Here is a 26522-nt window from a genome sequence, read left to right as displayed (position 1 = left end):
TGTGGGTGTGGGCCTGGCTTACTAAAGGCCGCCGCCGGCCGACACAAACACACTCACACAACCAAGCGGTAACTTCGAAAAAAAGCAGCGGCCGCAGCAGCAGCAGCGCCAACAACTAAGCGAGCAAAAAAATCAAATACAACAAAAAAAGGACATAGCAAAAAAACCGAAAAAATATCCAAACGCACACAGAGAAAAAAGTTTTGGTTGCATAGGCGGCGAGCTGTGGCGTCGCAGTCAGCGCCTCTGCTGCCGCTATTCAAATGCTGCGACGTCGGCAGTGCTGCCACCTGCCAGCAGCAGCAACAACAACAGCACAGGAGCAGCGCCAACATTGACCCAAACTCAAAGAGGAGCGGAGAGGAGCGGAGAGGAGGTGGGGCAGGGGGCTCTAAAAAACGCGGAAAAAAATTGTGTAAAAAAATAAAGGGGAATTTTGCGCCGGCGACAAACCCACGCACACAAGCACATGGCCATGCCAATACACTCACACAGACGCACAGGAATTTTTTCGCTGTTAGCCTTTGCCGCCCCAAATATCCTGTCTGCCCCACCCCCTGCCAGCCGCCCCTGCCCCCATTTTTTTGCATTTTGTTTTGTTCGACTTTGATGCGAACGTGCTTTTTTTATTGCGCAAAGGAGAGGGGAATGCCGCAGGAGAAAGAGAGAGCGAGAGCACACGTTTCAGTTGACTTTGCAGGCTGCTTTTGTGTGCTTTTGAATTTGTTTGCGCTTTGCTTTTGTTTGGCACTGGTCAACAATTAACAAAAGTCATTATTGCGGCTCCGCTTTTTCCCGGCGATATTTCAACTAAAATACCGTGAACTGGCAGATTAATCAATAGCGCCGGGAAATAGGCAACACTTTTGCTGGCCGCCTCGTTTCTGTGGTTGCGCTTTCTAGCACTCAATCAGCCCGACATGGGTGGCGCTAAAAATCCCCAAAAAATGTAGCAGCGAGGGGCTGAGCGCCCAAAGGGGTGGGCGCAAGCAGCACTCACCTCGGGCAGCCGAGAAGCAGCAGAAAAAGCAGCAAAGGCAGCAGCCTCCGCCCTGACCTAAGCCACCGCGCTGGCTTAACTGCCAACAGCAACCACCTCACATTCGGCCACCCACTTCGCCCACTCCGCCCACAGCAACCCCCTGCCATGCCCAGCCACCCCCACTGCTGCCCTCTGCCGACGTCGACGTTCGTCTGCTGCCGTGGTTGCTGATATTTCTAAGTTCTTTTTTTCGCATTGCAACCTTGCCTCAACTTCTTCGCCCGGCCAAACCCTCCCACTCTTTTTTCTTCCCGGCAGTTTGCACATTTTTTCCCAGCATTTTTTCCATTTCCATTTGCTGTGCATTTTTTCTCTCGGCGCCCCTCCTTTTTCCAATTTTTTTCCTGCCACAGGAAATAAATTTCTTCCTTTCTGTCGCCCCGTCTCGCTTGCACCTTGTGCATTTTGACCCCCCGTTCGCAAAACACAATCATTTTTTTTCAGCCATTTCCCCACCGCTTTGGTGCTGTTGCTATTGCTGTTGCATTTGCATCTGTGTTTTCGCTTTAGATTTTGTTTTTTAGGTTTTTGCATCCTGGCCCGCGGCAGAAAGAAAGGGAGAGGAAGAGCCTTAAAAAATAGCAGAGTTGCCATTGAAAAATACAATTTATTATAAATTGTTGTTTTTAGTGCCCAACTAGAATTGGGTTAGACAAAGCGGCGATTGAGGCGGAATTCTTTAACAGGTTGTTTTGCGATTTATAGTTCAATTCACAAAAGGTCACTTAGTGAACTGATTTTTCAAGCTTAAAAACATATCGGCCTTCTTATGTGCAGGCCAGCTTTTCAGAATTTGAATAGTTTGGTTTTATCCCACAAAACAGATTTTTATGCGGTATGTTTTGGTTGGAGAACTGAACAATAACTTGCCGATTTTATGTTTACTTAACTTTCACTTGCATATGCATATAAAATTTAAAAATAAATTTGCTCGGCTGTTGAAATTGTTATGGGCATATTTTAAGAGTAAGTAAGTACCTATAGAATATCTATCTGGGTATTTTAATTGATAAATTGCAAAATTTATGGTTCTAGTTCAGAAGACTATGCTGTAAGATGAACGTTTTATTCGCCTCAGAAGCTTGAAAGTTTTGAATATTTTGAGCTTGATTCCACCAAATGGTTTCTTAAATTTTCCAGGCACCGGATAAAAACATTTTGATCAACTTTTGTGTGTGAAAAATTAATTATCACCACGTGGCAACACTGTCAACGTGCTTTGATGCCATTTTTCCCACTCGTTTTTGCCCAGTACTCGCAGTTCAGCTCCCCTCTTTTTTGCATGTTTTGTGGATGTCCAAACATTTTTTATGCTGTTTTGTTGTGTTTCTGTTCTTTTTTTCCTTTTTGAATACGCAACGGACAGCCACACATATAGGGCCACACACGTATTTGAACACACACATTCACAGGCGAATCAGAAAAAGTACAAAAAAGCATTTTCGGAAAAGGGAGCGAGGCAGGGGATTGCATGGGCTTATTGCGATGCGTGACTCGTATTTGTGGACTTTGAATACAAACAAAACAGGCCGACACAGATAGAAACCCACACAAGTGCAATTATGAATACTGCGCCCACACACACGCCGCGTAATCACAGAGAGAGAGACACACTCTCACTCACAGCAATGTGTGCATTTCAATACGCATTAATAACTACGAATTCAATGTGGCAGTGGCAACCATCCTCAGGATCTCAGCCCAAAGCTCACCCACACCCACACCCTCATATGCTCACGCACACAGACACACACCGGCGTCATTGCAGCTGACGCCTAAAAAACGACTACCAAAAAGCATAAAAATCAAATTCCCCGCCTTGTTCGTTAATTTTGCTGCCGCTGCTCTTCAATCCGCAGCCGAAACTGAAAAGTGCCATGATTATTTTGTTTTCGCCCTATCGGTACTTTAAAATCGCAGGAAAATCAGCTCAAAAAGTGGCTAATGATTACCCATTAAATCAACAGACAGATCAACGTTTCGTATTCCACAAAAACTCCAAGCTCAAAATCCCTTTAAATTCTAATTTTTGTGTTTTTTTAGCACCACGTTTACTCAACATTTTCGCTTTCTGACGTGCCCGCCTCACATGAACTGTAGCATTTTTTCGTACTACATTTTTGCTGGTTGCATTCTATGTCTGGTGGCCGCAAAACGGTTTTCCATGAATTTTTCATCCATTTAGCGTCGCCATTGAGCCATTTTCTGGGCGCTTAGAATTCATAGATACTTTAGCAAATTGTTTTTCAGTTCGATTTTTGGCATTCTTTTTGTTTTTGGGGATTTTTAGGTTTGTATCGTGACATTGAATCTCGGTGTGACAATAAATCCTCTAGTAAAGGGGTTTTAAATGGGCTTTGATTGTCCTTAACGCATTTATTTGAATCAAGAACGTACAAATAACAACACTGGCTTGTTTATAGAGAGAAGACAGAGCAAAAAATGACATCAATTATTTTTAGGCACAAAAAGACGAGAAGTATACTAAGAATATAGTTTATAATAATTATTTAAGGAAAATTGCATTTTGCCTTACAAGTCGCCCATTTGACGCGGCTGACTATTTATTAATTTTTCAATAAAGAGTAGAGCAGACTGACGGATTATTTATAATTTTAGAGACACAGTAGGCAATGTCTATGGCTGATCGCATTTTTGTACTGCCAGAACTGTTTAGACCGTCAGCTTTCACCCGATTCCAAATAAGCCGGAAGTGTAAATAAACATTTTGGCCGTGTATTCGGAGAAGCGAGCCGATAACTTCTGCGTGGCTGACTCAATCCGAAGTGGCCTCCCTTCGGAAATTGCCAACTGACCAGAACAGCTGAATCAATCGCCAGCTTGACGATTAGTGGTTCTGGGAGTCAGACGCCTCCAACCCGATTTTATTTGCCTGCCGATCGCCCCACAATGCAGAACAAACGGAGGCTTCTGCGGGAGTATAGATCCTACGATGACCTCAGCGAGCACTACCGCATGTTCGGATCGCAGTCCCTGGACTCTCTGCAGGATCACGTGGACATGAATCCCAGTGGCAGCGATGGCGTGTCCACGGACGGACTCGACTTCTGCTCGCAGTCGCACTCCGGGCTGCTGAGGGAGCACAACTTCAAGATTAAGTCCTACTACTACAACGTGGGGAACTGCGTACACTGCCGGAAAAGGTGAGTGGCATTTGTTGAGTTCAACGCAAGGTGCATTTAATGTTGCTAATCACTGAAACGTGGAGCTTCAGATCAGAACTAGCCCACGTTTTCCAGGAATTATACTGACATGCAAAGTTGAATAACATCTTTACCCTCTCTAGCCTGCATTTCCTAACCGCGTGTTCCTGGTCTCCTTCCAGGATCCGCTTCGCCATGGCCAGCCTGCGGTGTCGGGCGTGTCCGCTTCGGTGCCACATCGCTTGCTGCCGCCAGCTGACGGTGAACTGCATTCCCCAGCCCCAAATGTCCACGAAACGGGGAATCCTCAGCGATTATGCGCCTAGAGTGGCGCCCATGGTGCCTGCCTTAATTGTCCATTGTGTAACGGAGATCGAGGCGCGAGGACTGCAGCAGGAAGGACTCTACCGTGTGTCCTCGACACGGGAGAAATGCAAGCGGCTGTGTCGGAAGCTGCTGCGCGGCAAGTCCAAGCCGCACTTGGGCAATAAGGACACGCACACATTGTGCTGTTGTGTAAAGGACTTCCTGCGTCAGTTGGTTCACCCTCTGATTCCCATTTACCTGCGCAGAGACTTCGAGGAGGCCACGCGGCATGAGGATCCTCTGGCTGTAGAGATGGCGGTGTATCTAGCGGTTCTGGAGCTGCATCAGGCCCACAGGGATACGTTGGCCTACCTAATGCTGCACTGGCAGAGAGTTGCCGAAAGTCCTGCCGTCCGTATGACGGTCAACAATCTAGCCGTGATCTTCGCCCCAACTCTGTTTGGAGACCTGGACCTGACCCTCGAAAATGTGGTCATTTGGCAGCGGGTGCTGAAGATGCTGCTTCTGTTGCCCCCCGGATTTTGGTCCCAGTTCTTGGAAGTCCACCCCCTTCCCACTTCTTTGGGCAGCACCTATGATTTTGATGACCGGTACAATCAGCGCTACTGGGACAGCTCGTCCAATCTGGGATGGTCTTCGGTTAAGACCTACTTTAGATCCATGGTAAGACAATGAAGTTGAATCAAACATTTCAGATAAATCTTTCACTGAGTACTTCTTGTTGCAGGTTAACCTTAGCAGTACTAATCTATAGTGAAATTCAGAATGGATGCAGTCAACCTTTTGAATGTTGCTGGTTTCATTTTATTTTATATTACTGTTATAAAATTAATAAAAATTTGATCTCTAAAATGTATATGTTGTGTTGGATTAAACGCGGCTCATAAACACTTATCATTGCATACGAGTCACTTGAACTCTCAAGTGCAGTTCTTGATTTATTAAATCACCATAAGCTGCTCTCAAAAAAATCCCCATTATTTTCAGTAAACAATTTGAAATTCGGCTGATGGAATAAAAAGCCGAGCCAAAATCTTATTCGCACCACATAAATAATCTAGCATGGCCCAGAGCGACGTTATCGTAAAACTATATATTTCGAGTATTGAAACATTAATAAACATTTTTAATTGAATTTGCAATTTTTTTCGCCGAACGTTGATTAATTCCCAACCGTTGAAAACATGTAAAAAATTAATAATTTCCATTTCCCATATTTATGTTTCTTTGAAGCGTAAACCAAAGCACAAAGTAAAATATTTCGCCGCGAACACATATAAATAAGTTAAAGCGCCAAGAAAAAAGTTAGCATTTTAAAAACAATTTGGAGAGTGCCGTGCAAAAAGTGCGGCCATTAAATGCAAAAAACAAGCAAAGCAAAACAAAACTCGAATGCACTGGACGAGTGCATAAATAGACTCACTCCCAATATCAGTCGATCGGATCCCAGACCAACACTCGTACATGGTCCAAATAATGTATAATACAATCAAAAAACAAACACAAAGCGAGACGGCATGCGTGTGAAGAGCATTTGCAGTGCGCTTCTGTTGCTAACCGCCAGAAATGGCAGAAATGGCAGAAATGGCAAATGGGCTGGCAATTGTTGCAGTGGTCGCCCGTTAACGTTAACCAAATGCTAATGCCAAAGGCCACAAAACGCAGGCACGCACACCAGTGCGCTTTTAGGGGCAGTTCGCACCAATACCGTGTCGGAAAAATGCAGCGAAAAAATGCAAAAATAAATAGGCAAAACAAAAATAAAAATAGTTTACATAATTCATGTATTATATCGGATCACATTTTAATGCCCGCCGCGTGTGTGCGTGTGCGGAAAACATTGCCTACTTGGGGGCGCGAGTTAAAATTGTTTAACAAATGGCATGACTGCAATGTATGTGAGTGTGCGCGGCGTGTTTTGTGCGCCTGCATAATTCGCGTGCAGTTTTTGCTTTTTTAAGACTTTTTAGCCTATTTTTATTGTTAATTAAATGAGGGGAATAACAGACACAGTCCGCCGATGTGTGTGTGTGTGTGTGTGTGTGTGGGCCGCGCTCGCGAGTGCGTGTGCGTGTGTTTGTTTTGATGTGCGCAACAAATTTGTGCAATTTTTCTATTTTTGTCGGCAGTTTTTCACCCGCTCGCGCATTTTCCGCTCGTTGTTCGCATGTAATTCACTAATTGATAGTGTGAGCTTGCCCCATACCGCCATACCGCCATGCCGCCCCTCTTACCACATGTGTAATTGTGTTAGTGCCTGCCACACATGAGCTCACACAAAGTTGAAAGCGCAGCAAGGAATAACGGAAAAAAGTAAATGCAAATGTCAAACAAAACTAAAAAATTGCAGTTAAAAATAGTAGCGTTTTATGCGTGGCGAGGTGGAGCAGAATGAAAAACTGGAAACCAGAATCGCGCACAAACACTAGTGCAGCGTGGTGCTAATAATAAGATGGGGTAAAAATCGCAGCGCACTTTTCTGTTTATTTCAGTTAATTCAGCCCTTTTTTGCCTCTTTGCTAGGCGTGTTCTATAATTTTATGTAAGCTTTGTGTCGGTCGCCCCAAACAAGTGGGCGCGGCATGTGGTCCATAAAAAGTTCCCTTTTCCCGTATTCTTCTTGCCGTTTTTTGTGGATAAGACAAATATTTTGTTGAAGGTAAAAAACTTTAAAAAACACACGTCCGTGATTAATTTTGTTTTTAAAGGATTTCAATTACAATAAGGACTTTCCTTGGGAAAACAAATATTTGCGTTGAGTTTGGAATGTTGTTTGTGGAGTGCTTTTAAAGCTTAAAAATATGCAGGGAACGCTGTGGGAAATTATTAAATACATAATGCATTTTCGCTTGTTGGACTAAATAGTGGGATCTTTAAAGCATTGCTCTTTAAAGTTCTACGCTTTCAAGGCTTCATGATTTTCATCAAAAAGTCTGTACTCAATCAAGGCGCTTAGTAACTTATTTTAAAATCTATTTTAAAATAATGTGTGTGTTTCATTTGTCCTCTGCGAAAAAGAACCGAATAAACCTCCTGACATGCGCCCCGAAATGGTGAACATAATTTTTGGTCAGCTGAAAAAACGGGTTGGAAAGAGCAATGCTGTGCCCCCACAGCCGAACCATCGGAAAAGGACGCATGGAGAGGGGAAGAGCAGCGCACACTAACATGATAGGCTGGCCGAAACTTCCACACACTCACACCGACGCAGGAGCAATGTGGCCAGTTGCCGCTCAAAAGGTACAAAAAAACGCAGGGGGAGCTGCTGCAGTTCTTTTTTCATACGTACATATGAAAGTGCCAAGTGTAGTAATTCCAATTGAAGCTGGACTGGGCAGCAACAAGCCGACTGCCAAAGTACTGCAGCACGAGCTGGATCGCCGAGGAAAACAAAAATGCGAAGTGTGGGTAATTAAAAAAGTAGCAGCAGCCGCTTTTGAGCGTAGAAACGCACTAATTTCCAGTAGTGCAGCTCACACACACACGCACACACATACTCACACATGCGGAGCCGAACAGGGAGTACATGCATGTGCCAAAAAGAAGTGCAAAATTGACACACTCGCAGAAGGACGAAGCGCACACACACCAGCACGCGTGCAGCGGAGCAGGAAAAAACGGAGAGCGTAGCATACTTTTAGGCATGCTGCTATTTCACTTTGTCCCGCACAAATGAACACCTCCGTCCGTGTTCGCCCCCTTGCACACCCCTTTAATCACCCCTTCCTGTGGGTGTGTGTGTGCTGGCGCCGCTCATCAGCGCTGCAAATGTTGTTAGCCTCGCACCGCAAATTGTGGGCTTTGTGGGTGTGGCATATCAGCCGGACACATCATTCGTCCGAAAATGTTCGCTGTCAATGCTGCTCTTCCTCGAGAACAAAACAAAGCCGCGGAAATAGTTTACCTAGCATAGGGGCTGGAAGGGAAACTATAGGTAGGTGCACAGGTGACTTTCTGGTTAGGGTTGCAGAGAATTTTCAGCAATACTCAAGAGGTCGAAGTGAATTGCGGACAAGATCGCATATCATGCCTCAGACCCACCGGCATGAAATCTCACGCATATCGCTGACCCACAAGGATTCCTGGACAAGAGCTCTCCTCTTACAGCTGGCACCTGCCAGGGTTCAGGCCACAAATAACCGTTAAAAAACAATAAGCTCAATTAGCAGCAATCAACGCAGGCCGTGGACGCTGCACAATTGACATTTTACGAGCAACTGCAGCTGTTGGTTCGGGGGCTTTTGGCCTGGCTTTTGGCCACGGCTTGAGTGTCAATGCAAGTGCATGAGCCGCGAAAAAATGTGAGAAAACCAGGCAACATGATACGAGCCTGGCTGACTGCACTGAAAAACGTACCAAAAGCTTGGACAAACCGACAAAATCAATCAAAACCTTGAAGGAATCGAGTCAAATGCCTGCTATTCATGCCGTTGCCCAAAAAGTATTTAATTGTGGATGGATCCATTTATAAATTAGTTTATAGTTGGTAGTATTCGTAGGTAGTATTCAATTTTTCTTCATATTTAAGTAAAGGTTTGTTCTAAGCTCAATAAATAGTATAAAGCATATTTATTTCAGAAGTAATTACTTGCTCGATGGCCTTTAAGAATCTTCACCTTTTCTATAAAAATCTTAATAAATCTGCACTGAGCTTTTCCCTCAGTGCCGTTGAAATTCGAATCTTTTGTCGAGCGTAATCAAGTGGAAAATTGTAAACAAAAGCCGATGCCTTGCCGGGCTGGGCTCTGTCGGAGCTGCGAATCCGACTGGACACGATCCCCCTCGGTCCCCAATCTTACGGTCAACTGGTTCCTGCAGAGCCGGCGGCTCCGGCATAATTTAACTGTGGCCACCCTTAGCCTTGAGTTTCATAGCCAGCAGCAGGCATATACTCGCATCGAGGTATGGAAATCGAAACGGATGCGGATGCACTCACCTGGGGGCACATTTTGCACTGATATTTGCGTCCACTGCCTCCGCCGGTGGCATGTCCGCCTGCCACCGAGGAGACTCCGCCGGGTCCGCCCATTTTGCTGGCATTGATCGGCTGGGGCACCACCAGCAAAGCGGCCGCCGAGGCAGCCGCCACCGCCTGGTTGTGATGGTGGGCGGCGGCGACGGCGTGGTGGGAGCTGGCGCCCAGGCTGGAATTGCCGCCCACAGAGGCGCCACCGCCTACTCCGCCTACTCCGTTGGATGCACCTAGGCCCAGGCCACCTGCAATGGGAGGAAATGGCAGTCGGTCAGGCGCGGGATACAGGTGAACTATATAAACTAAAAGCGTTTTAAGCTATTTTTTTTTTTAACGAACCACTAAAACTGCATCGCAAAGCTGACCGGAATCGGTAACTTTCATCACCGCACCCATCAACTCACCTTGTCCGGTAACCGCGTGATGCTCCAGACGATTGTCATCCAGAAAGTGACCTGCAAGAGCAATTGAGTTGTTGCCTTTAGTTGTTGTGTGTCAGCGCAGTGGCAGTGGCGCCACGGCTTGGGGCAGCATTAGTGCTGCCCCACGGTTGTCCATCAAGTTCTGGTCTGGTCGCCGCTCGCCGGTCGTTTGGCGTCCGTTGAAGTCGCCGCCGCTGACGTTCACTCACGTTGGCCATGTCGCCACCTGACCACCTGACCAGCTGAGCAACTGAGCAACCCAGCTCCTGGCTGCCTGATCTTTTTTCTAATTAAACTGAGACATTAGTTGGCCGCGCTGATTGCCACTGGGAAATCGCCCGAGGAGTTATGTGAAAATAGTTTCGCATTTGCCCGAGCTTTAGAATTTTTTCCGCGGCCCATTTGCGTGCAAAAATTGTGTGAATCCGTTAATGAGTTTGTCTGGCTGCTAGAAGGGTTGCCCAGGATTTCGGGGTGCTCATATAATTATGAACAATAAGCGCAATAAGCGCTGGGGAAATTCCTCTGTAATCCGGCTTAGACAAGCGAACTGAACCCAAGCAAACCGAACCAAAGCGAATAGCTCGGTTTCTGGGCGCCCCGCTGCTATGTCAAAAACATTTCTCTAATAAAGCATTTGCAGATAATTGCTGGCCCGTCCTCCGCCACTTCTGTGTTAATTACACGAGAGCTGGCCAGTGGCGCCAGCCGGAAAGTTCAGCTAATGAACGGTGGCCTGGAAGCTGAAGCTCTTCAGCGGCATTTCAAATGGACGACCGGCAATATGAGCCGGGCGCACAGTAAAAGTCGCCTTATTGTTAATTTGTACAAGCAGAGTATCCGATCCGAGTACATCTACATCGCAGCTAACAATGTGGACGATCGCTATCGCAACAAAGGCAACAGCAACGGCAGCGGCAACGGCAACGGCAACCGTAGCAGCAACAACGACCTTATTGGCCAATTGCCTAGCGTTGACATTATCGGCCGGCGATCATTGCCGCCAACGTCAACGCCAACAAGCTCTGGGGGTCCAGATCCAGGCTTGCCTTCACCTGGCCGGCCAGCCATCCGGATGGAAGTTGCTGCTGCAACTGCGCCTCCGAACAGGAGCGTGTTGCTGTCAATGTGGCTTGTTGGCGGTTGGTAGTTGCAGCAGCAACCATTCCGCCAGCGAGCCGGGCTAAAATGTTGTTTGCATTTTAGGAATTTATGTAAACATCTTGTAAGCATTCGGCGACTGTTGTTGCTGCTGCGGCTGCTAAAGGTCAATTTTCAGCTTACTTCGCTGCACTGGAAAAATTTCAGCTAATCAGCCGATTATCATCGTTTCCATTTAATATAAAATAGAATATTAAAAGGCATAAGTGCATACTGAATTCCAATGAATGTCAGACGGATTCCTAGAGACAAATTAGTTATTCAGTGACGGTTACGATTATTTTCCTAATCATAGATGTTTGGGGGTCCTTTTCTAAAAGTATCTTAAAGCTACTTCCTAAATCGAGATGTAGGTTCTGATATAAAACAGCCTCTCATTGGGCATCCCAGATATAATTTGTTTGTTAATGTGAAATGGGAAAGGAGAACGTTTTGTTTTCCGTGTGCCACTCCGTGGGAGTATGGGAACGGAGCGGACTGTCTTAGCGGCTTTTGTTCGGCGGCCCGCACGCGTTTTCCAATTTAGCTTTTGCATTCTTCGCCGGGTGAATTTAGATCGGTATCTGGGAGATCTGCGGTTCGCGCGCCGCGATCTGAATCTTGGAAATTCGTGATTATCGGTCGGGCCGTTTTTGTGAGCAATTAATTAACAAGAGCATTGTTGTCAGTCAGGTTCGGTCCTGGGTAGATCAAGTGATCTGGTGGCTCCTTGGGATAGGTCCGCTGGTGACTCACCTTTCTGCAGATTGTTGTGGTGGTGGTCGTTCATTTTGGCCTGAAAGGGAAAGGAGAACACGGATTGACATTTAGTTAATGCGTCACTAGGCGGTCCCAGAAGCTTAGCGGCGTGGAAAGGCCAAAAGCAATTCAGTTAATTCGATTTGCAATTGCCGCTTCTAATCTGGCCAATCCACGGTAATTGCTAGTTTCATAATTATTCCGCACACATTTAATTAACCCCATCAACCTAACATTATTATCAAATATTCATTCGCAACTGTGCGAGGGCGAGAGTGACCCCGCATCAAATGGCCATGAAACAATTTGGAGCGCTGTCAAAATATTTATTCATTACACAAATTTCGTAATGACTCTCAGAACGGCAAATCGCATTACAATGTCCAGCGAAAAGCGAATGCAGTTTCCACAGTGCAAATCACGAGTAACAAATGTTTTTGCCAGCTGTCAGGGCGATTCAAAGCTAAACCAGCGATAAATGAATTGAAAAGCAAATCGAATGCGTGACAAAACCAACAGTCCAGACACATCAGCCCCACTGACGGCAAATATAAATAAAAATTCTAACCGCCGGCCAGCGAGAGTGATAGATGGAAATGGAAATGGGAAAAGCGTGGAGTGCGGAAAATAAGGAAAATAGTTGTCTAAAAAAGGCCACCGCTTTCGATTGCATGTAAATTCCAAATGTGGGTTAAAATCCTCCAGCCAGACATGACCTAGGACGACCCGGCCTGCTTCGTCATCGATGCGAGGCCAGAAAAATGGAAATCGAATAAAATAAACATGGCCCGCCGCCGGCTGTGTCAAAAAATAAATGCCAGCCGGCTTTTTTCTAAACTATTTCCATATGCTTAGTTCGGCGGGGAAGCCCCGAGTGCAACAAGAAAATATAAATACAAATATTGCAGCGGCGAAACAAAAGCAAAATCTAGTCTGGCTTTGGCCAGACACAGTGGGCAATGAAAGTAAATAAGCGCGATGGGTGGTTAGATGGGTGGTTAGATGGGTGGCCAGATGGGTGGTTGGGTGGATGGATGGGTGGTTGGGCGGATGGATGGGTGGCTGGGTGGAGCAGGAAGCGGAGAGCAAAACAAATCCAAATCGTTGGCGGCACGCGAGCTTAGAATTTGTGTTTGTTTCGCCCCCACCAGCGGCCGGGCCATAAAGTTATGCCGGTTTGTTTTACCACCGTTCGGATACGGATCTATAGATAAACATGCTACTGCCGCAGCGAGGAGCGTCACCATTTAGCGGCTCACTTACCTCGTACTCCTGCTTCAGGGACATCGGATGGTGCTCGCTGGCATGCTGATGACTGCGCGGCGTTGGCGGCCAAAGATTGTAATCGCTTATGTCTTTGGCATGCTGTGGTTGTTGGGTTGGCGGTTCGTTTGTTGGTCGATTACCCGGGCCACAGCACATGGAATACAAATGTATGTCAAATATTAGTGGGAAACTGTTTTACTTTCCAGGGCGCATTAGGAGAAGGTCTTTCGAAGATGACACAATTCAACACAAGTGACTAACAAGTACTAAATATTTGTAATATCTAAGTGAATTATAAACTGCGGTAGGTACAATTTGGCAATTACTATGATTTCGTATGTGCTCATGTTGATTTCGCTGGCATTGGTAATTAAATTGCCTTCGATTTCAGGAATCCTGGTTTGTTCAGTGCGCAGTGCCACCTATTATTGTGAACATCGTTTGAGTAATTAGAATTTAAATATATATTAAAATCAGCTTTCGAGAATTGCTTACTAAAACAGCTAAAAAAGTTGGGTTTTTTAACTTATTATTACATTTTATTTAACTAACTGAAGAAAAAGAAAATCTAACAAAAGGCAAGGCTGGTTTCGCAAATATCTTGACCCTAAAATGATGAGATCTTCTTGAGCAAAAAGCAGAGCTGGCACTAAGTATATGCAGAATATTCTTGCTGTGGCGCATAAACAATTTGCTTAAGGACAAGAGATGAATTCCTGAACAAATGAAGTGACGTGAAACCCAAGTCCACTTTACTGCATCATTTTTTCAACCACGCTGCAAAATAAACATTCGGAGCGCGCCTAAATATAGTTGCGCTCTTGATCTATTGTAACAAGATCTGCGTTTGTGAGGGGCTCAGCAAAAAATGGTGGAAAAAAGAGGCTGCATGAATTGGAAACCGCCAAGAAAAGTCGAACAAAAAGAGCTGGCCACGGCTCGAAATACTAATGCAAATAAATGTGAGTGCCAATTGAAATAGAAAACCGCGCTGCACACAATCGAGGTGTCAAAGCGACGGCGACGGCGACGGCGATGGCGATGTCGACGAGAGCGACAAAAGTGCGGCGGCTTTTGGTGTTGGCCCAACTCAAAAACGTGGAAACGCAAAAAATCGGAGCAAAACAAAGCAGGCCAAAACACAACTAAAAAAGTGTTGCATAGCGCAAGGGGAGTTGGCCACTGTGTGATAGGCCCACACACATGCGGGTGTGCGTGTGTGCGTGTGTGTGCGTGGGTGTGAGCTGCTGAGCGTAGCTTTGTTGCTTTAGTTGCCTCTCCTCGCTTTCTCCCTTGCTCTTTCTGGCTCTGCGGCTCCTTTTGGCCAACTCCGCACCGCCCCACTCCCTGCAGCCATGACTAGTTAGTAGGAGGGCTAAAAGAACACAGAGCGGCAAAAAAGCGCGCAGAGACAGACAGACACACACGCACAGACGCAGCTGCAGCTGCTGATGCTGATGCTGATGTTGATGCTGATGCTGATGAAGATGACCAGAGCCAGGGACATGGCTGTGGACATGGACGGAAGTCCCCTCTAACCAACAGCCCAGCACCAAATACAAGTCCCGCAGCAGCGGCAGCAGCAGCGGCGGCAGCAGCAGCAGCGACAACAACAGCAACAGCCACAGGAAGGCGTCGCTTGGCCCACTCGCATTTTCCATTTTCGCCAAGTTCGGTTTGCAGCACGCAGCAAACTGGACAGGATAAAAAAGGAAGACATTTGCGAAACGCAAAAAAATGGCACAGCGCAGCAGCAGCTTGCTCTTTCTGCTCTGCTGTCTCGCTCTGAAGCTTAAAAAAAGAACGCAAAGCATAGAACCAAAGAGTTTCTAAAGGAAAAAAATCAAAACAAATTTTTTAACCCCTTCGCCGGGCAGCTAGCAGCTAGCAGCTAGCAGCGACGTCGACGTCGGGCGCGTTGGGGGTGCGGCGGATTGGGGGCTTAGCCGCCTCTATGCAGCGCTAAAAAGTGCAAAAAATTAGGCGGAAAACGTTAAAACATTTTTTCCCTTTGCAATTGCACGTCCTGACCATCCGACAGGACTCGCCAGGACTCGCCAGGACCCCGAGCCCAGTCTCCACAGCGTGTTTTGCACAATGTAGCAACCTTTGCCGGGGGTTTTGGTCCGGCTTGGTCTGGTCGGACTCCCCCTCATCCTCGCAAGACGCTCCACCCCAACGTACTCCGCGTGCCCCTGCACCTTGGCTTCGCTGTTCCCTGCCCCTGCCGCTCGTCCTTGTGCACTCCATTTTTATTTTATTTGCCTCCTCTCACATCTTTTTAGTCATGTTGCCACTGTCTGCTTCTATTGATTTTTTTCGCATTTAGTCGCTAAAAAAACTAAATTTCTGCTTTTTTTCGTGTCCAAATGTTTGACCATCCGCACTTCTGTCTCATTTCTGCAATGCCCTTTGCAAAGGTTAAGACAGACCTTTAGATGCCCTGAAAATAGTGTGTTTTTCTTCATTTGTACGACATTTGTTTTGAGAGAGTGAAAGATCCTGCATCCTGATCGTATTGCACTAAATCGGAATGGATGTAAGAACAGGGAATTCGAGTCGTCGGCTATCCAACAATTCCCTCACCTCTTTACCACTTTTTTGTCGCCAAAGTGCAGCAGGAGCTCTGAGGTTAGAATATGTTGGCTCTGGCTCTTGTTGATTTTGTTGCTACACAAAAATTGTGTCCAACTTTGTGGCAATTACTTTAAAAAATTGAAGTTGCTTGCGGTTTTGGCGGTTCTGCTTCCCGTCCCGTACTTTTTTCGCAATTCGACGTGCCGTGACTGGCCCCATTAGTCAGTTTTAGCCTGGGATACAAAATCGGACTCAAATCCAATCGTGGTCGAACTCCAGACCGGGTTGTTTCCCTTCGCTTTTCGCTTTTCAATTTTCACTTTTTCGTTGACGGTTCTCTCCTCTAATTGAAGCGTAAGTATTAATTGCAAAGCTTTGTTTTCCAACGTGCTGCGGTTGGTGGCTTCCTTTATGCGGCAGACGAGCTCGGAATATGTTTTAAGGATATATAATTCATTCCCGACTAACTAATCTGCTTGCAGCCGGAGCTTTGGCGAAAATTAAGTGCAAAATTAATTAATGAGCTTCCTTACCAACTTGGCACCGCTTGTCTCGGCCAACTAATTTCGCTAATGCAAGTGACAACGGCAGCAAAAAATGCCGTGATTGTTGACGCAGCCAGTTGGCAAAGGGCAGATGAATGGCGAAAAGGATGAGAGCGCATTGTTGAACTTTAAAAATTAATTAACTTCGAATATCCTTTAAGAACCATGCGGGTGTAGCAAAGTTTTAAATGGGTTTCGCCAGAACTCGCTAACGAGTCCATTCAGCGGGGATGCCGGGCTGGGTGGGGTGGCGATCCAAGGTGAACCTTTCTGCCTGGACACGTCGTCGTCCTTGGAGACAATCACTCTCCATTCAAAACAATAATTTCGCTGCTCCTTGAAAAAACTGCTGGGAAACTCGCTGGAGCTCAATGAAAGGCAGGAGGAAAACAAAGAAAGGCGGGCAAAAAACGGGAGGGTGAAAAACAAGACCAACAAAACAATGTTTAACGCGTCGCGCAAAGAAAAACTTGTTTACATCTTTAAAAACGCACAAAAAAATGCAAAGAAAAAATCGTACGATTTTTTACACGCCGTGGCACGCGAGCAGAGAGCGGAGCGTTTTGCTGGAAATTCGCAGAAGGAGCAGCGGCAGAAACAAAACAAAAAAAGGTAAAAAGGTCGAAGGAAGGGGAAACTCAAAGGATTTTTTCAGCGTCGCGTCTGCTTGGAGAAATGGAAAGGGTTAAGGGTTTAGGAACAGGCGTCGAAGGGGCCGAGCTGGACGAGTTGGCCGAGTTGGCCGAAACAGTTGTTGGCCCGAAGTTTTGCCCAGTGAAAGTGCAGGAGAATGGGGGTTGGATGTTGGCGGGGGTGGGGGTGTTCTCCACCCCGGCGCAGAAGAATAGCGGCAGATGAGCTGCTGGAATCGAAGGGGTGGTTGGCAAATCACTGGAAATGAAGCTGGGCTCCAGGGCTAAGGTCGTTGTCTTTGGCATTTGTAAGTACTTTTTTTTTAGTAAATAGTAAATTCTTTCGAATATGAAACTGTAACAAGAAAAATGCAGCAGCTAAACTTAAAGGGCTGACAAAATTGAAGAGACCTAGACTGCAATTAAGACTCCCTTTTAATTTTTACAGGCAGCTATCACTCATTTAATTCACTTAGCCCGACAAGTTTGCTTGCATATTAATTATGGCGCAGCTTCATTGGTCTCTTGGAACCACGACTGCAGTGTCAAGTAGAAAAGTTTTCCATGCTCTACTTTTCCCTTTTCCCGGCTGCTTTTCCCTCTCGCTTTATCTCCGAGAAAAGTTGCGCCATGCCGGGAAAACTGCAAGACAAACTTCAATGACAAGTCCCAAGTTTGTGCACTGGCACAAGGCAAAAGGTCGGCTTGAATATATTTAATTACCAAAAGGATTTCGCTCTCTTATTTCTGCCAGTTTTCATAGTAATCTTCAACATCCTGATCTAGGTGCAATATCATACGGCATTGAGGTCTTGTTACATTGTAATATAATCCCTGGTCATAGATTATAAGTAAAAGCCATATTTGGTCTTACCACTACTTTATAAAACTAGTATCATAATAATTTATAGACCGTCGAATGAAAAGCAGGCCAAATTGATTTAGACTGACGTAATTGTAATGCTAACAAATTTTTCAAGGCAAATGCTACTAGTTATCGTCAAAAGGAAGAAAGTTAAGACAAGCCGTCTCTTTTGATTTTTCAGAATGTGGCTTAAACTAAGAATTAAGAACGCCCCCCGAATGTTGCCGCCCCCGGAAATCCAGTTCCGTGTACTCACGTCAACGTTTCCGTTCCACATGTAGTGCATGCCTACAGCGCCAGGATCGTGGTGCGTCTGGCCGGTCATGTGCTCGGCCATCACGGCGCTCATCCAGTGGACCAGGCCCTGGGTGGGATTCTGGCCCTGGACGCCGCCGATCGGCATGTTGGCGGCGGCGGCGGCGGCGGCAGCGGCGGCCACGGCAGCGGCCGTTGAATTCGAGTTAAGGTTATGAGCCGGGTTGGGATCGGAGTCGGAGATGGAGTTGGAGTTGGAGATGGAGATGGAGCTGGAGGAGGGGTTCTGGCCGGAGTTGTTCTCCTGACTTTTGCACGTGGCAGCGGCGACCGCGTCCGGTTCTGATGGTGGTGACTTTATGGAGCTGCCAAAGTTTGAACGCGTCTGTGATGCGGGTTGGGCTTGATTCAAATTAATTGCGGACACCGAAGTCGCTTGGGTGGCGCTCGCCTCGTTGGGCGGCGTGGGCGGTGTTGCTGGGTGGTTGCTGCTATTAGTGACAACCTCGTTGTTGTTGCCGGCGGACCACGAGTAGCCGCTGTTGTTGTGCGGCTTCTGCAATGAAAAATGGTTTGTGCCTGTGTGAAAAGGGTTTCGTCAAACATTTACACATTTTGAGTTGGTTAATGCATTGAGCATGAAGAAAGAAACGGGTTTTAATGGCATTCATACCGCATCGTATGAGTCGTTCTATGTTTTTTTTCAAGGCAGAGGCTTCTTCCATATTCAGTGACGGCAGAAGAATCGAACATAAAAACTACCTGCTTTTAAACATATTAAGAAGAATACACTTCCTGACCCAAACACCAATAATCAATAGTCGAAAGTACTACTTTTGAGTTCTAAATCACTTCTTAAGTGTATAATACTACTTTTGAGTTCTAAATCACTCCTTACTCATAAGGCCATATCATGTTTAACTACTACTGACAGAAACATTAACTCCATGCGACAATTACGCTCTAATTGTGGGGCAAGTACTCTTATTTAAGGGTAGCTCCACGTGCGCGAGCAGGAAGGGCCGACACAGGAAAGCCTTGTTTTATTTGTACTTATCTGCAACCCAAAATAATCAAAATTAAACCCCTTGAAATCCCATTTATGACCCCTCATTTACTGCCACACAATTCCCATACTAACATTCGGCGCCGGGTTCTCTGCGCTGATGGGTTTCTGCTCCTCGTGTCCGGCGCTTTCCTGCGCCCCGTGCTCCTGATCCTGCTCCTCGAGCTCCGTCTTCACCCGACCACTCTCCGGAGCACAAGCGGTCGTCGCAGATGCCGTGGAAGGCAGCGAGTGGCGACCTGCGGTGGGTGACACGCTGGGGGCGGGACTGGGCGAGGGCGTGGCGGCGTAGAACTTGTGGTGGTGGTGGTGCTGCTGCTGCTGCAGAACGGCGCTGGCGAGCAGGCTCTTGTAGAATTCGGCGGGGATCAGGAAGGGCGAGGGGGCGGATGCGGCGGGGGAGGCGGGGGCGCCCATGTAGCCGCCACGCTTCAGCTGATCCTTCAGCATGTCCATGTCCGAATGGCTGTATTTGCCAATGAGTTCGTGCATGACAACCAACTTTGGTGGCGCCCAAATGTAGGCAGCGCTTTTCACTGCTGTTCGGCAATTTCACTTTCAAACGGGAAAGCCCCGCTTACAGCAATGTATCTAACTGAAGCACAGTTTGTTTGATTTTCCGCACACACACAAGCATTTCACGTTGCAAGAGGGGGACGGAAAGGCGTGCAAAAAGTTTGCAACCAAATCTGATGTCTTTTTATTTGGGCTTAACTTTTATTTCATTTTAGATGGCGGGGGCGGAGTGCACTTCAGAAACTTTTTGCCCGCTCTTTTTTAGGTGCACACTAAATTGAAACAAATAGAAATGATTTGCCACCGGAAACTTGCAGCGACGACCTTGAAAAGTTTTGCTGGCTGGCAGTTTGCTATTTTTTGTATGATTTTTGCTTTTATGGTTTCGCTCGTGATGGACATCTGTAGCAATCCTTTTTACTTGCATATGCTGACCAATTTGTGTTTTCGGTTTGATGTTTTTCTTATTGTTTAGTCAACATTTCTCGGCGCTCGTTGTCTCTGCGCTTTGATTTATTTGCTCAGCTGTGGGCTTTTGTTTACTTTCCATCTATGATTGTTTCAGTTTGTGGCTGGCGTTTAGGTTTTTTGTTTGTTGCCATTTCCGCTAGGTGGCTGAGCAGCGGAGTGTTAAGTTAGTCGTCAAGTGGTGAGTTTTTATTCGCGTTGCGGCATATTTATTATGAATTTAATTTTCCAGCATTTTGTTGTTATTTAAGAGATTATTTTTCGTTTGATAAATATTTTATTTGTTTATTTGAAATACTAAGTAGATTATTTTATTTGTTAAAAGCGAAATATGAATATATTTTACTTGTATATTAAATGTAGTTTGCACTGGGTGATAGGAACTCGGCGTTGCAATTTTATTTTACACTTTTCGCAGTTTACATGATTAATCCCTATTTTTGCACTTTCGTTGAGGAACTTTATTCGTAAAATCCTTTATTTAACTTTGAGTTAACATGGCTTATCTTTTCTACTTTTCCACATAAAAAGGAACTCCATTTGATGCCATCGTGGTGGTCAATGGCATCGTGGTGTTGGCACTGCTTTGCTATTGTGTATACGACCCGTTGACCGGTGCTCATATTACGTATACGGCGCTTAAAGTTGCAGCTAACTGTGCACCGCATTTTGCCTCATTTCGTGCTGATAAGAAAAGATTCGAGAATGAGTGCTTGCTAGTTGGTCTTCCGGCTGTCCGGTTGTCCGACTGTCCGGCTGTCCGCCTGTCCGGATGTCTTGTCCGTGAGTCCGTCTACGTCTCCGTCCGTCAGCGAGCGTGGGATAACCTGCAACAACTGAGGAGCCCAACTGGAAGCCAAAGTGCAGCAGCTCAAGGCAAAAGAAAATGGCGAGCGCGCGCGAATGTTTTATACATACAAGTCCACACACACACACACAAACATGAGGGAATAGGTTGTGCCTGTGTGTGCGTTAACTGAGACTCTTGTGTGTACTGTGACTGTTTTGTTGCTCCTCTCAACCTTCCTCCTGCTGCAGTTTTTGTTATTTCTGCCCTTTTCCATTTTATAATTCCCCCTCCTCGCTCCGTTTTTATATGCACACTGCCCGTTATAAAGACATACATTTGCAGTTTCAGCGCGCACTGCAGCATTTTCTTGTAAGAAAAGCGAAAAATGGGAAAAATAGAAAATAAAGCTGAATTTGCGCGACATGCGGAAGATGGGGGAAACATGGCGGAGCGGAAGATTGGGTTTCTTTTATACGGTTTGCTCATGTTTGTGATTTTTATTATTTTGATTTTCCCCGCCGTCTTCAGGCGGCGCTTATATGTATGTATGTATGTGTGTGCCGCACATCCTATAATAGGTCCTGTGTGCCTTTCTTTCAAAAAGACGTGTTTGCTGTAGGCGTAGACGAGAATAACTTCGTTTGGCATTTTTTCCCATTTGCCGGTACTCGAAGGTTGGCCATATCCAAATCTTCCTGCCAAAAACCAAAGTGTGATTCACTCGACTTCTAACCACCTATTAAGATATAGTGGTAATGTTGGTAAGCTGGGAAACACCTTAAGGAACCTTAGGTGTCCTTCTAGTGTCAGCTAATAGTTGAAGATATACTAATAATTCATTTTCAGGTTTGGTGATTCTATCGTTAACCTTAGGCTAAATATTGAGCTAAATAGGAGGTTAAAAGTAGTTCGTTATTGTAGAGATACAATATAATTTATATATCCTAGTGTTTCCCTTAAAGATCCATAAAAGAAGAAAGCAGTAAAGTCCATTAAGTCATGTCTTGGTCCTTAAAGTGCTGCATCTCAGTAGATTTGAAATATGTACAATTCAACACCCAATGACCAGCCCGCTTATCCTAATTGCAGTCTTCAGCCCTCGTCACGATGCGGCGCCATCTCGCGTGCGGTGGCCGCAACTGTCGGCCGCGAAAGGACACGGGCACGGTTACGGATGCGGATGCGGATGCGGATGTGGACACGGACGCGAGCGTGAGCGCGGCACCGCGACCAATAGATTTGGCCAAGCCCGAGCGAACTGAAGGCAACGAGAGTTGCAGCCCGCCAAAGGCAACAAACCCAGGACCACATGCAACAGTCGCAGCTGCTGCGACGTCGACTGCGGCTGAGACGCCGGCCGAGGCGGCGACTGCGGCAGAGGCGGCGACTGGTGGAAAAAGGAAAACAGACAGAGCGGAAGCGAGCTCCGGCGACTTATGGCCATGTTTGTTGTACGGGTAAGTAGCAGCAGGAGCTGTGGAAAGCAGCAGCGAAATGGCGCGCGCGAAAAGGAAACTCAAGAAGTAGAGCTCGGAAAAGCAGCAGTAACAAACACGCACACTGCAGCGCACACATACACACACTCAGTTATAAAAAAGCCAAGTAAAAGCTTATTTTTTCTTGCACATGAAGCAAAAAAACGCCAGCAAACTGAAAGAAATACATTGAGGCGTCGAGCAAAAAACGAAATAATAACAAAAAGTTGTAAAAGAAAAGCGAAACCGTGTGATGTCCTGGCACAAACACACTGCCACACTCGCACACACACACACACACAAATAGGAGCAGAGGAACGCGACGACACATCGAAGAAAGGATAAAAACATTCAGCGCGGTCTGCCTCGCAGTCGGCGTCGCTGCCTCTGCCGGCGTCGCTGCTCGAGGATGGCTGCGGATATATATCCTTCTGCTGCCACTGCCACTGCCACTGCTCAGCTCAGCGTCCTCCTGGCCCCGTTAACATTGCACGGGCGCCAATTTCTTTCCTTCATTTTGTTTATATTATTTCCCTTTTTCTTACTAGTTTTTCCCCAGCTCAGCTGAAGTCCGTTGTTTGTTTGTTACCGCTCGCTGTGCAATTTCTGTGAATGATTTTCTATTCTCCGCTGCAATTTTCCCCCCTTAAGTGCGGCAGGGAAGACTGTTGAATAATATTTCCCTTGTTTGATCTAAGCAGATCGATGGGAAACTAAAAGATACTTATAGATCGAAGCTAAGAAGTGAGAGCTCGAATCTTAAGATCTTTTTTAGTTGTAGGTAGCTGGAGGGAAAGGAACCCGAACTATAACAAGTAGAAGCAAGTAATAAATTAAGCTTCAAAATATTTTATTGATACCATATTGATAAAGGCGCCATGATTGTTTTTGTATAAACATAAGTTTAATGATATAAAATATTTATTTGCATCCTTTTTCCTCAGTAAGCTTTGATAGTTCTATTAAAAGCTTCTTAGTTGTATTTTATTATCATATAAAATGCCGCGATCTCTGCGTGGGTCTAGAGCCCTCACTTCTACCATGTATATATAATATATATATATATTCTAGAAGAGTTTAAATCTATACGAAGATTAATTCCTTGCAACGCTCGTCTAAGCCGATTTGCTTAAAGGAAGTACGAGGCACTTGCATCAGGACCCTTTAAAATACGGCAATATCTGTGTGCAGGAGTTGCATTTGCAGCGCAGCTGGCGTCGCAGTCGGCGTCGGGAAAACAGCGAGTCGGTGGATGGAGTCCCCAAACTAAATCCTGTCCAGGAGCATATGTTTTTATGTGCATGTGCTGGCTGCTTGGCTTGTTTTCCTTTTATGTTCTAGGATTTTCAGCTGCCCTTTGCTGGCATTCACCACACACACATATACACATGGTTTGGCTGTGTGGGCGAAATGTCCTGATAAGCGTAAGGAACGTGCGTCCCGTTTGCATCGCCAGCAGCAGAAGGATATGGTTTTGCCCTTTAATACGCATTAAAAGCTCAGAAAAGGTTTAAAAAATGGTTCCTTGCGGGTAATTGAAATGTATTCCTTCGCATTTGTGCACACGAGTAACGCATTTGAGATACCACCAATTTATTTTATAAATTAAAAGAAATCAACAACAATCAGAACTTTTGTAGAATATTATACTCATATAGAACGTTAATGCCAAAAATCTGGAATGCTTTTAAATAACAAATTCGATGAGTGTTCTACTTTCGCTTTCCTTAAAAATTGCAATTCCACAGGCTGCCATCTAGCCCTTAAACTTCGCAGGACCACCTGTTGATTTGTATTAATTCCCTTCCAGCCACTTGAGGCCTTCATGTCAATCTCCATTAGTCTGCGAAAAGCTTTGAAAGCCAGGCAATTATGGGATATCCTGTGCACGAACCAAGCCGACAAAAAGTGTCCTTTGTGCCGCCTGAAAGAGCGACGCAAAAGCTTGAGCGTTTTCCCCCAAAAAACCACTCCAAAACAAGAGCTCTCTCTTTTGGGCGCGCTCTTGCATGCGCCAAAGAGAAAAGGAGAGAGCCCTTTCTCTCGCTCTTCGAGTTGGGGGCGTGTTTGTTTTCCTGTTTTTTACTCGCCTGCCACTTGTGTGTGTCCGTTTTTTGCCCTGCCTGGCTTTTAAGTGTTATTGGATGATTTTATGGAAATTGATTTGGAGCACGCCCACTTTCGGTGGTGAGAGTCGAGGGAACACAAGTGCAGCAGCTGCTCCAATGGGGATGCCAACCAGTAATTTGACATAATAACATTATCCATACACTGCTACAAAATTGGGTAGTAAACGGCTGTCGGCTGTCTAAAGCTCGCAACCAACAGTGAGATTTTAAAACTAATTTCAGCCTTGTTGTTTTCTTTTACGTGCCATTTCTTTGAACAATTTTTCATAAAATGCCGCTCATGGGTTTACTTATTTAATAAAGGAAAACACCTATTTAATGGGTACCAATAACGTAAATACTGACGCGAAATGAACATAAAAAATAATGACTAGTTATTTTCATCAAAATAAAAAAATAACTAATATTTCGATCCTTAAATCAAAAAAAGGGGTTAGGCTTGGGTAGGTAAATTTCAGGAGTTCTAACCATTCACAATTTTTGTAATACTAATATTCACAACTACTTTTAGTAACAACGAAATAAAAGTATTTATATCTCGCTCAATAAACAAGTACAAATAAAAAGAAAAATCGTTCGAATTTTGGAAATGTCCAGTTTTAGAAAGATTTAAAATCAAGTACTATCTTAGGCTCACAAAGATGACTAAAGATAAGATCAATAATTTTGATCTGAATCATTATTCGAGTTGATCTAACCGTTCTACCAAAGACACTCGAATATTATTATAATAATAATTGTATATAATTATAATAATAATTATTAATAATATTGTGCTATGAATTCATATAAATTATTATTAATAATAATTATTCTAGTGTCTTTATATATTAGAAGAATATAGGTAACAATATTATTATAATAATAGAATATTATTATATATCCGTTTGCGTATCTTCGCGTATGTGAACGGTGTAAGATCTCGAATGCATTAGGAGCTACAATTTTGGCTAGCAGATTTCACCGATGCCTAAACAACCAAACTCTCGTACCCGCAAATTGCGAACTTGTGCTGGCCATAATATGTACTTAAGTCGGCTTACATCGGACGATTGCTTTTAAATACTTAATAGTTCCTATAAGGCATAAAATGGTCAATGGCCTATGGAGAGTTTTAGACACGAGATGGTTCTTTCTTTGCAGGAAGTTATCGGACAAGGTTAATTTTGGAAAACTTATAGTACATCGGTTATAGGTTAAATTAGGGGTTTTCACACTTTGGGCTTCTGGATAGTAAAGTAAGGTTTTATAATATCAAGGTAAAAGTCTTTGAGGTCTTTGTAACACAAAAACCTCGCACTAGGTAGTACTTTTGTTTTGCTTAAAAGTTAGTTAGTTTTGTTACTACTAAAAGCTTACTCGAAACGTGTGCTCCACGGGGCAATCTAGTCCCAGCGCGTAATCCTCGACCACGGCTCCGAGCGAAGAGGGCTCGCCGAAGACCTGCTCGATCTTGATGGGCGGGCTGGGCAGCAGGGGCGTGGCACTGGATCCTCCGACGGCGGTGGCAGCAGCCGCTGCGGCGGCAGCGGCGGCGGCTGCAAAGGAGCTCTCAACTATTACTGGCGAGCCCTGGCCGCCGGTGTGGCAGACGGGAATCGAAACTGGAACTGGACCGTTGCAGGACGTTGGCGGGGCCGGGCAGGGAGTGGGCGTGGCCGGGCCCTGGACATGGCCATCGTGGTAGGGGGTCACAACGAACGAGGGGTACGAGCGGAACTGGTGGTAGTCACTGTGGCCGTGCGAACTGTTGTGCGGATTCGAGTGAGGATGGTGCGCCAACTGAGGTCCCTTGTACCAGGTACCATGCATAATCATTTAAGCACCTTCGATTGGCGGTTGTGCGGGGCGTTGTTCTAATTAGTTCCACTTGGGGGAGCTCGGAAAATCTATTCACGTTTCAATTAATAAACGCCTTATTTGGCTTATTTTATTGTTTCATTTACTTTTTGGGGCGCCGAGCTAGAGGCGACTATTAGAGTAGGGAAAGCCATTTGGTTAGAAAGCAATTACTTTAGTACATCCTCATATCTGGAGTGTACTGAACCCATTAGAGAGCTGTGCTTACCTAGGTAAATACTATTTTGCGACCGAGTTGAATTCATAAATTGC

At 45.4% G+C, this 26522-nt stretch overlaps 3 protein-coding genes across 3 annotated transcripts in view; 2 read left to right on the top strand and 1 right to left on the bottom strand.

Moving 5' to 3' along the window:
• The window catches only part of LOC6552666 (zinc finger protein rotund), a 37151-nt gene that overhangs the window by 9654 nt on the left and 975 nt on the right, over positions 1-26522 (bottom strand). Inside the window, exons 2-7 of the mRNA XM_001979138.3 lie at positions 25770-26382; positions 17968-18522; positions 13090-13191; positions 11824-11863; positions 9910-9960; positions 9470-9750 (exon numbers count right to left, since the gene is read on the bottom strand). Coding sequence (XP_001979174.1) covers positions 9470-9750; positions 9910-9960; positions 11824-11863; positions 13090-13191; positions 17968-18522; positions 25770-26228 — 1488 coding nt within the window. The 5' untranslated portion in view covers positions 26229-26382. The remainder of the gene's footprint in view (positions 1-9469; positions 9751-9909; positions 9961-11823; positions 11864-13089; positions 13192-17967; positions 18523-25769; positions 26383-26522) is intronic.
• Positions 2089-5287, top strand: LOC6552667 (GTPase-activating protein RacGAP84C). Its single transcript, XM_001979139.3, has 4 exons — positions 2089-2093; positions 3862-4206; positions 4389-5196; positions 5261-5287. Exons 1-4 carry the CDS (start codon positions 2089-2091, stop codon positions 5285-5287), a joined length of 1185 nt encoding a protein of 394 aa, XP_001979175.2.
• On the top strand, positions 21914-22267 carry LOC26527064. Its single transcript, XM_015155061.1, has one exon. It carries the CDS (start codon positions 21914-21916, stop codon positions 22265-22267), a length of 354 nt encoding a protein of 117 aa, XP_015010547.1.

Source organism: Drosophila erecta, unplaced genomic scaffold (genome assembly GCF_003286155.1).
Source record: "Drosophila erecta strain 14021-0224.00,06,07 unplaced genomic scaffold, DereRS2 tig00000000-arrow-pilon, whole genome shotgun sequence".
NCBI classification, from domain to species: Eukaryota; Metazoa; Arthropoda; class Insecta; order Diptera; family Drosophilidae; genus Drosophila; species Drosophila erecta.
Note: the sequence above shows the minus strand (reverse complement) of the source record. Positions and strands in the feature narration are given on the sequence as shown.